The sequence below is a fragment of the Cibotium barometz genome, chromosome 26 (assembly GCF_041138505.1).
Source record: "Cibotium barometz isolate CiBa-2024 chromosome 26, ASM4113850v1, whole genome shotgun sequence".
Classification (NCBI taxonomy): domain Eukaryota; kingdom Viridiplantae; phylum Streptophyta; class Polypodiopsida; order Cyatheales; family Cibotiaceae; genus Cibotium; species Cibotium barometz.
This window is the reverse complement of record NC_141071.1, coordinates 36,483,533-36,495,839: the sequence shown is the minus strand read 5'-3', so window position 1 is coordinate 36,495,839 and position 12,307 is coordinate 36,483,533. Positions and strand designations below refer to the sequence as shown.

Here is a 12,307-nt window from a genome sequence, read left to right as displayed (position 1 = left end):
ATTTTGGGTATTCTTCATAGCAAAAGAAGCAGCTTTTCGTGTACAAAAAGGGTCATCGTCATCTTCAACATCACATCTTTGAGCTCAGCGTCAACATTAGCATCAATTTTTGCATTCCTACTAAGTATTACACTCTGTAATTTCTCATACACTTTACAAGTTTCCATTGTCATCGATGATTTATTGGCACGATATCAGTTGCATTCGGTGGGCATTGACCATATCTGCACGTAGTTAGGATATTTGTATTATGTGTTAGAGATTAATTTTTTGTAGGGCTGAGTGACAAGCAGTTATGTATTTGTTATGCTTTCTACTGAGGATAAGCTTGACGGGACCAATTACCTTGTGTTTCTATATGATACGCCAGGGCTTTGGAATATTGTTATTGGCATTGAGGGGCACTCCTTGTGTTACTAACACAACAACATAGTATAGATACTTTGGATGGCGATACAAGTTCTAATGTAACTATGGCATTCGCCTCCGCTCCTCCCACAATGGAACAACTAGGTGGAATGGTAGGGATGCATAAGCACATCCATTAGTGGCACTTTCAATGAAAAGGAGCATTATTTCTCATATTCGATCATGTAAAATTGTGAAACATGCTTGGGATGCACTTGTTGTGCTTTGCCAGATGCATAACAAGACACGAGTGGCCTACTTGCATAAGTAGTTAGAGTTTGAGCATATGAATGAGGAAGATTTAATGGATGAGTTCCTCACAAGTATTAAAGATCTCAAGGAGCAGCTGACATGTTTTGACGATGCCTATTCGGATAGTTCTTTAGTGTCTGCTCTACTGTTCTCATATAGCTCTACTAGATTCATACCAGGATTTTGCATCTACACTTTGGCTCATGAGGAAGGGTGGCCCCAACGCCCTTACTTTTTTGATGAGTTAGTTGCAGTTCTCTTGTAAGAAGAGAAATCTCAGTAAAATCGATCTAGTATACATATACGAAATGCTAGTCAAAAAGATAAAGGCAATGCCTTTTCTCCGAGTGGCTATAAGCCAAAGGCAGAATCAACCTAGGATGTCGAGAAGGAGGATGATGAGCCTAATAAGAAAGACAAATGCCACTATTATCGAAAGCCATGCCATTACATCAATGAATGTAGAAAAAGATTGGAGAAGAAGAAGAAGAAGAAGAAAGAGTCAGACATGGCTATGGGGTTGATGCATTAGCACCAAGTAGTGAAAAAAGAAGTCATCAAACTATACACAGGATGATCCAAAAAAGGAGTCATTGAACTATACACACAAGATGATTGGGCATTAAAAAACACCCCTTATATACATGTTTGGCAAGGGGGTCTCAAGCTTCTGCAACTCCAATACTATCTCTTGCCTTTTAAGACACAACAAACTACCAAAATTTAACTGACCAAAGCGAGCATGCCATAGCTTCTTGTCACTCATAGCATGTGTGGTAGTAATTGAACAAGAATTATGTGAAAATCTCTCATGCCTATCCAACATGTAAAGCCCATGGCTTGGACAAGATGCCACGGGCATCATTTTCAAAAGATCAGTTAGGGATGTCCAAAAATTACAACTTATACACAATAATATATGTAGTCCCATGAGGACACCATCGATCGGGGGACTTTGTGACTTTGATTGATGACTACTCTAGGCACACCTGGGTGTATCCAGTGTACGCAAAGTCAAGAGGTTTTTACATGCTTTAGAAACTTTCTTTCTATGGTTGAAAATGTGTCTACATGTAAAGCTGGCACCCTTCGTATAGATCAAGGGAGTGAGTATATGTCAAAGGAGTTTCATGTATATATCACTGAAAGAGGCATAAAACATCAATTCTACACCTTAGCAAAATGGTGTGGCTAAGAGAAAGAACATATCTCTCATGGAGATGACACATTACATGGTTAAGGGCCATGATTTACCTCATATTTTTTGGTTAGAGGTAGTTATGTGTGCCACTTATGTGCTAAACAAAAGGCCTTGTATATAATTACCCCTTATGAAGCTTGGAATGGCAAGAACCTGTCTATGGCTCATTTGTGTGTTTTTAGTTATCTTGCTTATGTTGGTCTTGAAGACTATAAACGTGTTGCTACACAAATAGAGACAGATACTAAGCTTAGTCTCCAAGATGCAAGTAAACCATTTGATGCACCACTTTAGCAAGCTATTGGGAAATGCCTCATCTATCTATTTAATACGAGGTTCGACAATCACTTTGGGATCTCACAGTTGAACATGTTTATGCATAGTTCCAAAAGTAAGCATTAACACGTTGCTAAGCAAGTATTCTACTTATAGGAAACTCAATCCTTTTGGTTTATTATATAATAAGGAGAGTAATGTTCTGCTACATGCTTTCAGTGATTTTGATTGGGATGGATATTATGACACGCGATTATCCACTACTAACTTTTGCTTTCACCTTGATGATTCATGTATATTACGGCTTGGTAAGAATCAACCTCGATAGTGGTCACTTCAAAGATTTTATAGTGAATATAGAGTGTGTATGGCTTAGATGCCTTTTGGCATATCTTATTGTTGGACAATAGTTCCCCATCTCCATCACTGATAGCCAGATTGCATTAACCTTATGAGGAACCCAATATTTCATGCTCACACAAAGCATATTGAGGTGCATTATCATTATATCAAGGAGAAACTCATTATAGGAGAGATTAGCGTGCCTTATGTCTTTACACCCAACAATATGGTAGATATATTCACGAAGACACTCACAAGAGAAGTTTAAAGCTTTTCGCAAAGCTTTGGGCTTATTGCCATTTAGGAATTGATCAACCATAAGATCCCTATAGGGAGATTTGTAGCCATTTCCACGATAAAGTGATGTGTGGTCACACACAAAACCTATATATGAATAATTTATTGCCCACAAGATGTCTAGGGCATCGTATTCTTATAATTGCTACTATTCCTAGGATATGTATATTACAAAGATGATTGCGAGCTTGTTGCATAAGCATTTTAAGCTTAGCATCTCGTTGATTCATAACATCTAGTGTTTAGCATGGTTACAAAAGATAAGATAAAGCATAAACCAAGTGGTACAAAAAATATATGTAACCATTGTAGTTCAAGTCAAATGCTTACCTTGGCCTTTATGGAATCATGTCATTGGGTCGTACCTTCAAGCCACATAAAACTCCCCGATGTGGGGTTGTGCTAGCTCACCGCCGTTGCATCCTCACTCCATTGTCACTACCAACCTCTCTCTAAGCCATCCCTAGCCAACCCTCCACCTTCCTTATAGCCTACTCGCTAGGTGTGCCTCCTACCTAGCCTTTTATGTGCAATTGGTAAGCCCTCCAATAGATTACTACCACACCTACTACCTCTATAATTTTGTGATTACTGTCCTATATTATTCTAGCCCACCAAAATATACCAAGAGCTACATGTGTTTTAGGAACACATCAAATATTTGCTTCTTGCCCCATATAGCCTTACTATATATATATATAGCCATTATACTGTAATACATCATTTAACATTGTTTAAGAGATCTTTACTACTATCCTATCTTGAGAGAGAGAGAGAGAGAGAGAGAGAGAGCATGTGTGTACTCTTTATGAGGTCTATTCAATCCTTTCAACACTGTCCATCAATACATCTAAATTCACAACCTACCGTATAAATTGAGGTTCCTCCTGTCCCCAAAAGAAAAATATGGACTGTTCAGCAAACATGATTGGTCCTCGAGGTGCTTCATGATATAGATAGCATGCCCATTAAATCGTGGCTGGCGTACGAGACCATCACATAGGATAATTGTTACAAAGAGCGCAAAGACTAGTCAAAATCATGTCCACTTAATAGTGACACGATTATTATTGTGTACAAACCCTGGATTTGAAGGTGCTAGACCTAGCATTTTGAAATAAAGAACCTAGCTTATAATCAGAGCAACTACACCATACTAGGCAAAATAAAAGAGATTGACAACCAGAGAGAACTTTGCTATGGCATTACTCTGTTTTTCTTCAAAGAAATTTCACATCAAACTTGTACTAGGGCTTTGTTTTACTCCTCACAGATGGATTTCCAATGAGTCTGTTGCATTAACGGATGATGAAACAAAAATGGTGTATCAGGTTTAATCTTTCAGAAATCATTACTTTAGAGTGCACCCCACATGCAATCCCAGTGGATTCACAATTCTGGATTGAAGTAAACCATCTTATTCCCAAATTTTCCCACTCAATGCTGCAAGTAAAGATGTGTATGGTCAATATCATTTTAGTACAATTAATGGGCTTCAAGTCATGAAAATTATAAGATGACGACATTGCAGATCATCTCCTGAAGAAGAGTGTTTGTGATTGATAACAAACACTCCATTCATTCCTGAGGATGACCAACAGAATGACCTGCCAACTTGTTTCACAACTCAGAAATCATAAAAGAATGTAGAGATCATCTACACACATGAACCAGACACCTTGTCTTTTGAAACATATTCAATTTTAAAAGAACACTAAATAACTAGGATAACATTTCCTCATTCGCAATACACGGGGCCTCCTCTTTTCAAAGCCAGTAACAACAGCTCTGCTAAGCAAGCATCAATGACACTGGCTGGAACCTGAAAACTGCTACAGATCTCTGAGTCTTTCCATCCATAAAGAAGGCTACAAAAAAGACCTACAAAAAAGAATTTCTCTGCAGCACCTACTCAGGTGTGCTATGTTTCAATGGCACTTTTGTGCCATGTTTGCAACTATGTTGAAACATAGTTGCAAATTTAAGCTGTCCGTTTCCTTTTTGAACGCTTGCTTCTTTTTGCTGCAGAGGAATTTGGCCCTCCTGACCCATTCTGGCTATAAATTTCTTCTAGTGAGTCCTGCTACAAAAGCCAACGAGCCAAGTTTGCTAAACACCCATAGGTTGTACCTCTAGCATTTTTAGACAAAACAAGTAAAGGATTCACCATAGACCTGTCTTTGGTCAGCAGAGAATCAGTGTTATCTAACTACTACATTAATGGATTACATTAACATGTAATTGTGACTGTCATACAATATACTAAATTTGATACACACACACACATTGATGTATTGAATTAACATGTAATGATGACATGCAATTTTAAATGTGATACACGCACGCATGTATACACACACACTAATATGTTGCAGGAAGAAATTATTATGGAAGTTTATATTAGCACAGATAATACATAGACATTTTAAAACATTACTTGCAAGTATAAAAATCATGTGTTTTTTTTTAAATGTCTAGTATACACGTATGTAGATTATATGATTCTATGATGTATATATAGTACATATATATATGAGCTACTGCGTCCACAACATGCATACAGCACCATGCATGCATGCATGCACACATTCATATATATACATATACATACCTGCATATATACATGTGTGTATATATATGTATACAAATATAGCTATATATATGTATATAGATATATATGTAAACATATATATAGAGATATTGTCACCATTTGGCCGCCCAAGTGGTCTTCCTCTATTTTGTGCCAGGGTACGGGAGGCCACGGAGCTTCATGTATACACACACTAATATGTTGCAGAAAGAAATTACTATGGAAGTTTATATTAGCACAGATAATACATATACATTTTAAAACATTACTTGCAAGTATAAAAATAATGTGTTTTTTTTTTATGTTTAGTATATACATATGTAGATTTTATGATTCTATGATGTATATATAGTACATATATATATGAGCTATTGCGTCCACAACATGCATACAGCACCATGCACACGTTCATACATATACATATACATACCTGCATATATATATGTGTGTGTATATATATGTATACAAATATAGCTATATATATGTATATAGATATATATGTCAACATATATATAGAGATATTGTCACCATTTGGCCGCCCAAGTGGTCTTCCTCTATTTTGTGCCAGGGTACGGGAGGCCACGGAGCTTCTCTGTACACACACACTAATATGTTGCACAAAGAAATTACTATGGAAGTTTATATTAGCACAGATAATACATATACATTTTAAAACATTACTTGCAAGTATAAAAATCATATATATATATATATATATATTTTTATGTCTAGTATATATGTATGTAGATTATATGATTCTATGATGTATATATAGTACATATATATATGAGCTACTGCGTCCACAACATCCATACAACACCATGCATGCATGCATGCACACATTCATATATATACATATACATACCTGCATATATATATGTGTGTATATATATGTATGCATATATATCTATATATATGTATGCATATATATCTATATATATGTAAACATATATATAGAGATATTGTCGCCATTTGGCCCCCCAAGTGGTCTTCCTCTATTTCGTGCCACGGTAGGGGAGGCCAGGGAGTTTCATGTCGCCCATATTGAGGCCAGGCCTCGTGTCACCCGTAGTGTGGCCAAGACGTGGAACCCATTGTCAAGGATCCCAATTTAGGCTTCCCACCACTGAGCCAATTCCGTGCTATGGAAGACATGCTATTTACAAGTTCCAGAAACAGGAGATATATCCATTGCTTAATGCATATGCACACATCTCTAACTGCCTGAAACTGTTTTCACAAAACTTGTTTTTGTGTGACTGCCTACTACGATGTGTCCAGTTCATGGGCAGGGGACACCCACCCGTGAACAAGTGGTAAGTATTAATTGTAAAGGTTTTATAACCTTTATTGTTCGCATTCATTAAAGTCGGGCACCAGCCACCACTGGTCAATGCCCGGGGCCCAATAGACCTTTGTGTGGGCACCCTCAGCCGTATAAACACACATTAATGTCTAAACTGTTAAAAAAGGTGCCCACCCCAGTTTGAGGTGGGCTGTGCCACTTGGCATCTGGGGGTTGGACCCCTTCCACCTCAAGCCCACCAACCCCTCCCTCTATTGCTTACTCTCTCTCCTCCTATCTCACATTTGGCAGCTACTTGCAGGTACAATAGTCCGGTACGATTGGTGCAGTGCAAATACACAGTTGGGTACGGCAAGTAGCACTGTACGGCGGCAGAGAGAAGCACCTAGAGCAGTCGACTTGCAGATGGAGCGTTGGGAGAGATGCGCTAGCTACATGCTGAATCCCTAACTGCACCTGCAAGTACATGCTGAAATCCCACTGTACCTGCAAGTACATGCTGAAAAAAACCCTATTGTACTAGCAAGTACTTGCTAAATATCATCCTATATCAACGATACCAAATGTATGTGCTGTGAACCAGCACCAAGGGTACTTGTTTGAGTAACTTCTATTGACCAAAGAGTTCTTCGCATGCAGGAGTTCTTTCACACTAAGTTCACCTGCATTGCCCGATTCAATTGTTTTGTGCAATGTGGCTTTTACATTTTAAGTGTTGGCGTGCGTATTGTTCACGAGACGGTGCCCAAGGATGTTCACACCTAGTTACTGTAGTTATAGTGGTATCAGAGCACTGTTGTTTTCCTCTTCTCAGTGGGAAAACGGTCGATTAGGCATTGGGCTCCGTGTGGACAGCCTTCAAACACTATGGACAGCCATGCACAAAGTGGTCAAGGGGCTAGTTCACATGGCCAAGAAAGTGGTACTCATACTTCTAAAGATTTGGGCAATAAGCATATGCATGCAGGTTATATAGAGGAGCAAATACATGTGGGACAGCTTTCTCAAGGTAAATAGAAGATGCAAGAGGATGACCCAAATGTATTGAAAGCAGAGATTGGGCATGTCAAAAGGCTGTTGTATGCTAGGAAAGAAGAGCTCAAGATGCTCTATGATAACCTGCAGGCTCATAAGCTTATGGAGGCCAATAAGGCTGAGTCTATGGTGCACACACTATGGATTCTATGGCAAAGGAATTGGGTATGAATAACCAAGCGGTAGCCCTCAACTTTCTTATGCACACAGGAGACTTGGTGAAGGGCAATGCAGGTGAACTTTGTGTGAAAGAACTCCTGCATGTGAAGAGGGGTAATGCTATGTCTCGTAGGATAAAGTCTTATTTGCACAAAGATGAGGCTTCCGTGCCTTCCAAGCAAGCCTCCACCCCGCATGGGATGAGAAAAGAAAGGGATGTACATGGCAAAGAGAGTGGCAAACAAGATGTTAATGTACATGTGATGCATGCTTCCCATGGGGAAAGTGATAGTCATGTTAGCCGCCGTGCTTTGCCTATGGAATTGGCTAGAGATGAGCCCCATCATGAGCTGAAAGTGTGCATAATGTTGGGACACCCAAAGCTGATCACGTATCACTTGCAACTCATGTCGTCGAGTATACCCATGGTGAACGAGTCTCATGCAAGGATCCTTATGTGAATGCAAGTGTTGGGAGGCTGCCTTTGCACAGGTCACCGTTGCATAGAGCACACGCCTCCATGCCGCATGTTTCTCGTCAAGGTCTTATGCATGCACCTATTGCTGCCCCATTGGATAAGGGGAAGGGCTAGAAGATGAGGGCCACCATGCCAAAAGGCTTAAAGAATTTAAAGCAAGTGACAAATCTGTAAAGTTTGACGCCTATCATGGTGCTTATGATGCAAGCAAGGCAATGGCTTTTATAGCCCAGTTTGACATTGCCTTAGGTGATAAGGAATTCTCTGAGAAATCCAAGATTCGCCATTCAAGCATGTTCCTAAAGGGCTCAGCTACGCATTGGTGGATCACAGAAAATCTCTCTAGCAACCCCGTTCAGACATAGGAGGACTTTCAATGCCATGGTGAAGATCATGAGCAAGTGTGATAGGATTCATTCTTGTTTGTGGGTGAGCCTCAGAAGAAAAGGAAGTTCAAGTTTGGACTTCAACCGGTCTACACGCCCGGTCTTATACTCACCACAATGCTACCTTGCAAGTCTGGACTTGGGTTATTACTGTTCGAAGAGAGTTATACACTGTGGTCTGTGATGGACCAGGATTACCGTCGAGAACATGATTGAATTCATCGGATCACACAAGGTCATGACCAAGGCCTCAGCACGCAAGTGCTAGTGGTATACCAGTGCTGACTGGCATGGTTCCGGAGTTGAAGCCTTAGCCTCTGGCTTGGGAGGTGAGTCTGGATGGAATCTACGGTTGGGTGGTGACCTAGGCTGCACCCCTTCTATTTGGTACTAATCTGGTCATTTGGGGAGATCTTGGAGGATCTTACAATTGGTATCAGAGCAATCCTAAAAGCGGAAGCAGGAATAAGGTTTGCATGTCTTTCTATTGCTCTTTTCAAGTTTGCGTTGGACTTGGGTATTTCTCTCGGTCATCATATCCATGCTTGATTTGCAAGAAAGAAGTAAGTGTTTTTTCATGGTTGCTTGCATGAGGGAACCTTTTGGATTCTAGGCGAAAGAGAGAGAGAGAGAGAGTAGTACGTATGCACATGTGCAAGAAAAAGGAGAGGGGGGGCATAGATATGTATAGGCCATACATGTCACATGCACTCTGCACTGTAGTGCATGGTGACAAACTGGCTCATCATCATCAGTGCAACATTGTAACAGTATTAGTACCATTCAGGATGATATTTGTCGTATGCCGTGACCCCATTGTAATCCTCGGTCCAGGATAAGTCAGGCACGAGCTACGTAGGTCATTCTCAGCCATAGCAAGCCCGTTAGTCAGTCAGTCTAAGTCCCTTAACCCACTTAAAGAGACGCATTCATGCATATACAGTTTGTAGAAACCTTAGGGTTTGCATCAAAAAGCATTCTGCACATTTGCACATCACTCATCCATTGCATCTAGGCCATGGCAAACACCCCAGATATCATCTAGTGTTTATCAGGATATTTACTAGGATTTTTCTAGTATTTTTCCCATCATTTTCAACATTTTACACATCATTTAGGCATTTATGTTGAACATGAACAGTCGGCCAGCTCAGTAGCCAGCCGACTGGCTTCTTGTGTCCATATAAATAGAGTTCTTGCATAATCATTCATTCATTCAATCATATTCAGCAAAGGAGCCTTCAAGCGCTTGTCATCCTCAGCACTAGGAGCATAAGCGATTGCAGTTTCAGCCTCCTCTCAGCGTTTTCCTCCTACAGTAGTAGGCACCTCAACGCATGAGCATTCAGCCATCTTGCATCAGCAAAACGCATCAGTTCAGCATTCAGCCTTCAGACCACCTTGCGTTTTCTGCATCCATACAGTTTTCAGCATTCATCCATTCATCATTTTGCTCCAGCCACTTGGTGAAGGTAAAACGCAGCATTCATATTCATTTTCAGCATTCTAGAACAGTCCCAAACAGCCCCTCTCTCAGCCCTAGCTTTGCATCCCTCCCTCATTCCATTGGGAAGAGTGCATGGGCTCGAGATTGGACATCTTTGGTGCTTCTACAGCAGTGCATAGTTCAGCCCAACACTTGGTCTTCAAAGATCTTACGTTTGGCTTATCGCCAGTCACACCGTCAGTCTCTTTAAAGATAATAAAGCAAATATTATCTCGGTAATGGAATAGGGGGCCCTTCGGTGGGTAATTCGGGACCCCATACGGTGTACAGTTCTCATCTCTCTCTCTCATATCTCTCTAAAGTTTGGCGTATTAACGTGGATTGCTAAACTCGTGAAACTCAGGATACAGAGAAGACGGTGTAAGCATTTGTGTGACAGGATCCTCCAATACGAATACTTCCGCTGCATGTTACATTGGTATCAGATTCAGCTTGTCCACACACACCGTATCCTAGCGTGAGGGCATCCTTGGATGGTCAGATTGCGTTCCGGCACGACCACCGACTTCAGCATCATGTCTACAGAGGAGAGTACCCATCAACCGGAAGAAGTCTCCCCCGAAGGAGACCTTGCTCTTCCGACAACAGTAGACACCATAGCTCTTCTTAGAGCTCAGAACCAACTTCTCATGGAGGCAGCAACAGCACGTCCTCCTCCGCCTCCAGCAGCCCCCGACTACATCTCTCTTCTCTTTAAGATGGAACAACAAAGAAGAGAAGACGAGGCCCGAAGGAGAGAAGAAAAAGCAGAAGCAGAAGCTAGAAAGCAACAAGAAAAAGCAGAAAGACCGGACTATGAGAAAGCCCAACGCAGGATCGACGAAGACCAGCGTCAGGCTAAACTCGCCGCTCGGGAGCACCAACGAGAGCTCGATCAAGAACGTATGTTACTCGAGCACCAAAGGAAAAAGGAGGCCATTCATCTGAGATACTAGCACCTCTCTTCAGCATCCCCCACCTCAGGTGCCACCAGCCAGCAGTCCGCAACATCAACTACCATCATTCACAGTCAACCAAATTTCAGTAAGTATGATGGTAAGTGTGATCATTTAGCAGTTAATCAGTTTATTCATCAATTTACTGCTCATTTTCCATTAGCTAGGATCACAGATCCTCAGGATAGAGTCCACGTAGCAGCTCCCCATCTCACTGGTGAGGCAGTCACTTGGTGGCAGCATTGGTATAATCTTTATACAGACCAGACCACAGGTGTCACACCCTTTAGCTAGGATACCTTTATCCATGACCTGAAGACCAGATTCCTCCCGTCCCAGGACATGACCGATCTGGCAGATGAGTTCTATGGACTCAGACAGAACGGATCCCTAGTGCTTCAGTTTTCCGGCAAGGTTATTACTTTAGCACAGCAGTTAGGGCTATCTGCGCAGGCCAAGATGAAGCAATTCATTCGTGGATTGGATCCTAACATTCGGTTTACAATTCGTAACTTTGAACCCAGTACATATGACCAGGCTTTGACTCTCGCTCAGAATGAAGAAATGAAGATGAACGGGAACAAGCCCAAGAAATCATCACAATCCAATACCAAACCCCAACCGGGGAAGGGTAATTCGTCTTCTAAAGACACTAAGACAGACAACAACCCTAGCTCTAGTTCAGGGGGTAAGGAACCCAAGCCTAAGCAAACCCCTGAGGAAAAGGCTAAAGCAGGCATCACTGGGGGCTATCTTCCTCCAAAGAAGCAAAGACAGTATCAATCAAAAAACCGATGTTTTTTCTATCATACCATTGGGCATGGTAAGAAGGATTGTCCAAAAAGGCAAGCAGAGCAAGCCTCCAAAGAGCCTTCTGCCACAATTGCCGTAGTATCCCCCGCTCCTCCAGACCCGCTTGCTACCATAAACGCAGTTCAAATCTTACCTTCTATGCATCCCATGCCATCCGTGGTACTCAATGCTAAGCAAGAGGGTGAGGCAACAACCACACAGAAAAGCCTGATCCGAGCTTATGGCTCTGCCAAGGGCCGACAGTTCATAATCCTTTTTGACATGGGCAGTTCTGAGGACGCCATCTCTCCCCAGTTGGCTACCAACATGAGTTGTACCTTAG

General features: G+C 41.3%; 1 protein-coding gene across 4 annotated transcripts in view; it reads right to left on the bottom strand.

The window, feature by feature from the left end:
• Nucleotides 1–4,460: 4,460 nt before the first annotated feature.
• LOC147623915 (inner membrane protein PPF-1, chloroplastic-like) overlaps nucleotides 4,461–12,307 on the bottom strand; it is a 36,878-nt gene continuing 29,031 nt past the window's right edge. For 2 of the 4 annotated variants that reach the window (XM_086820538.1, XM_086820540.1), the window contains one exon: nucleotides 4,461–4,856. In XM_086820538.1, coding sequence (XP_086676664.1) covers nucleotides 4,758–4,856 — 99 coding nt within the window. In that variant the 3' untranslated portion in view covers nucleotides 4,461–4,757. Of the gene's footprint in view, nucleotides 4,860–12,307 lie in introns of all 4 variants that reach the window. The other 2 variants (XM_086820537.1, XM_086820539.1) reach the window with 1 other exon arrangement.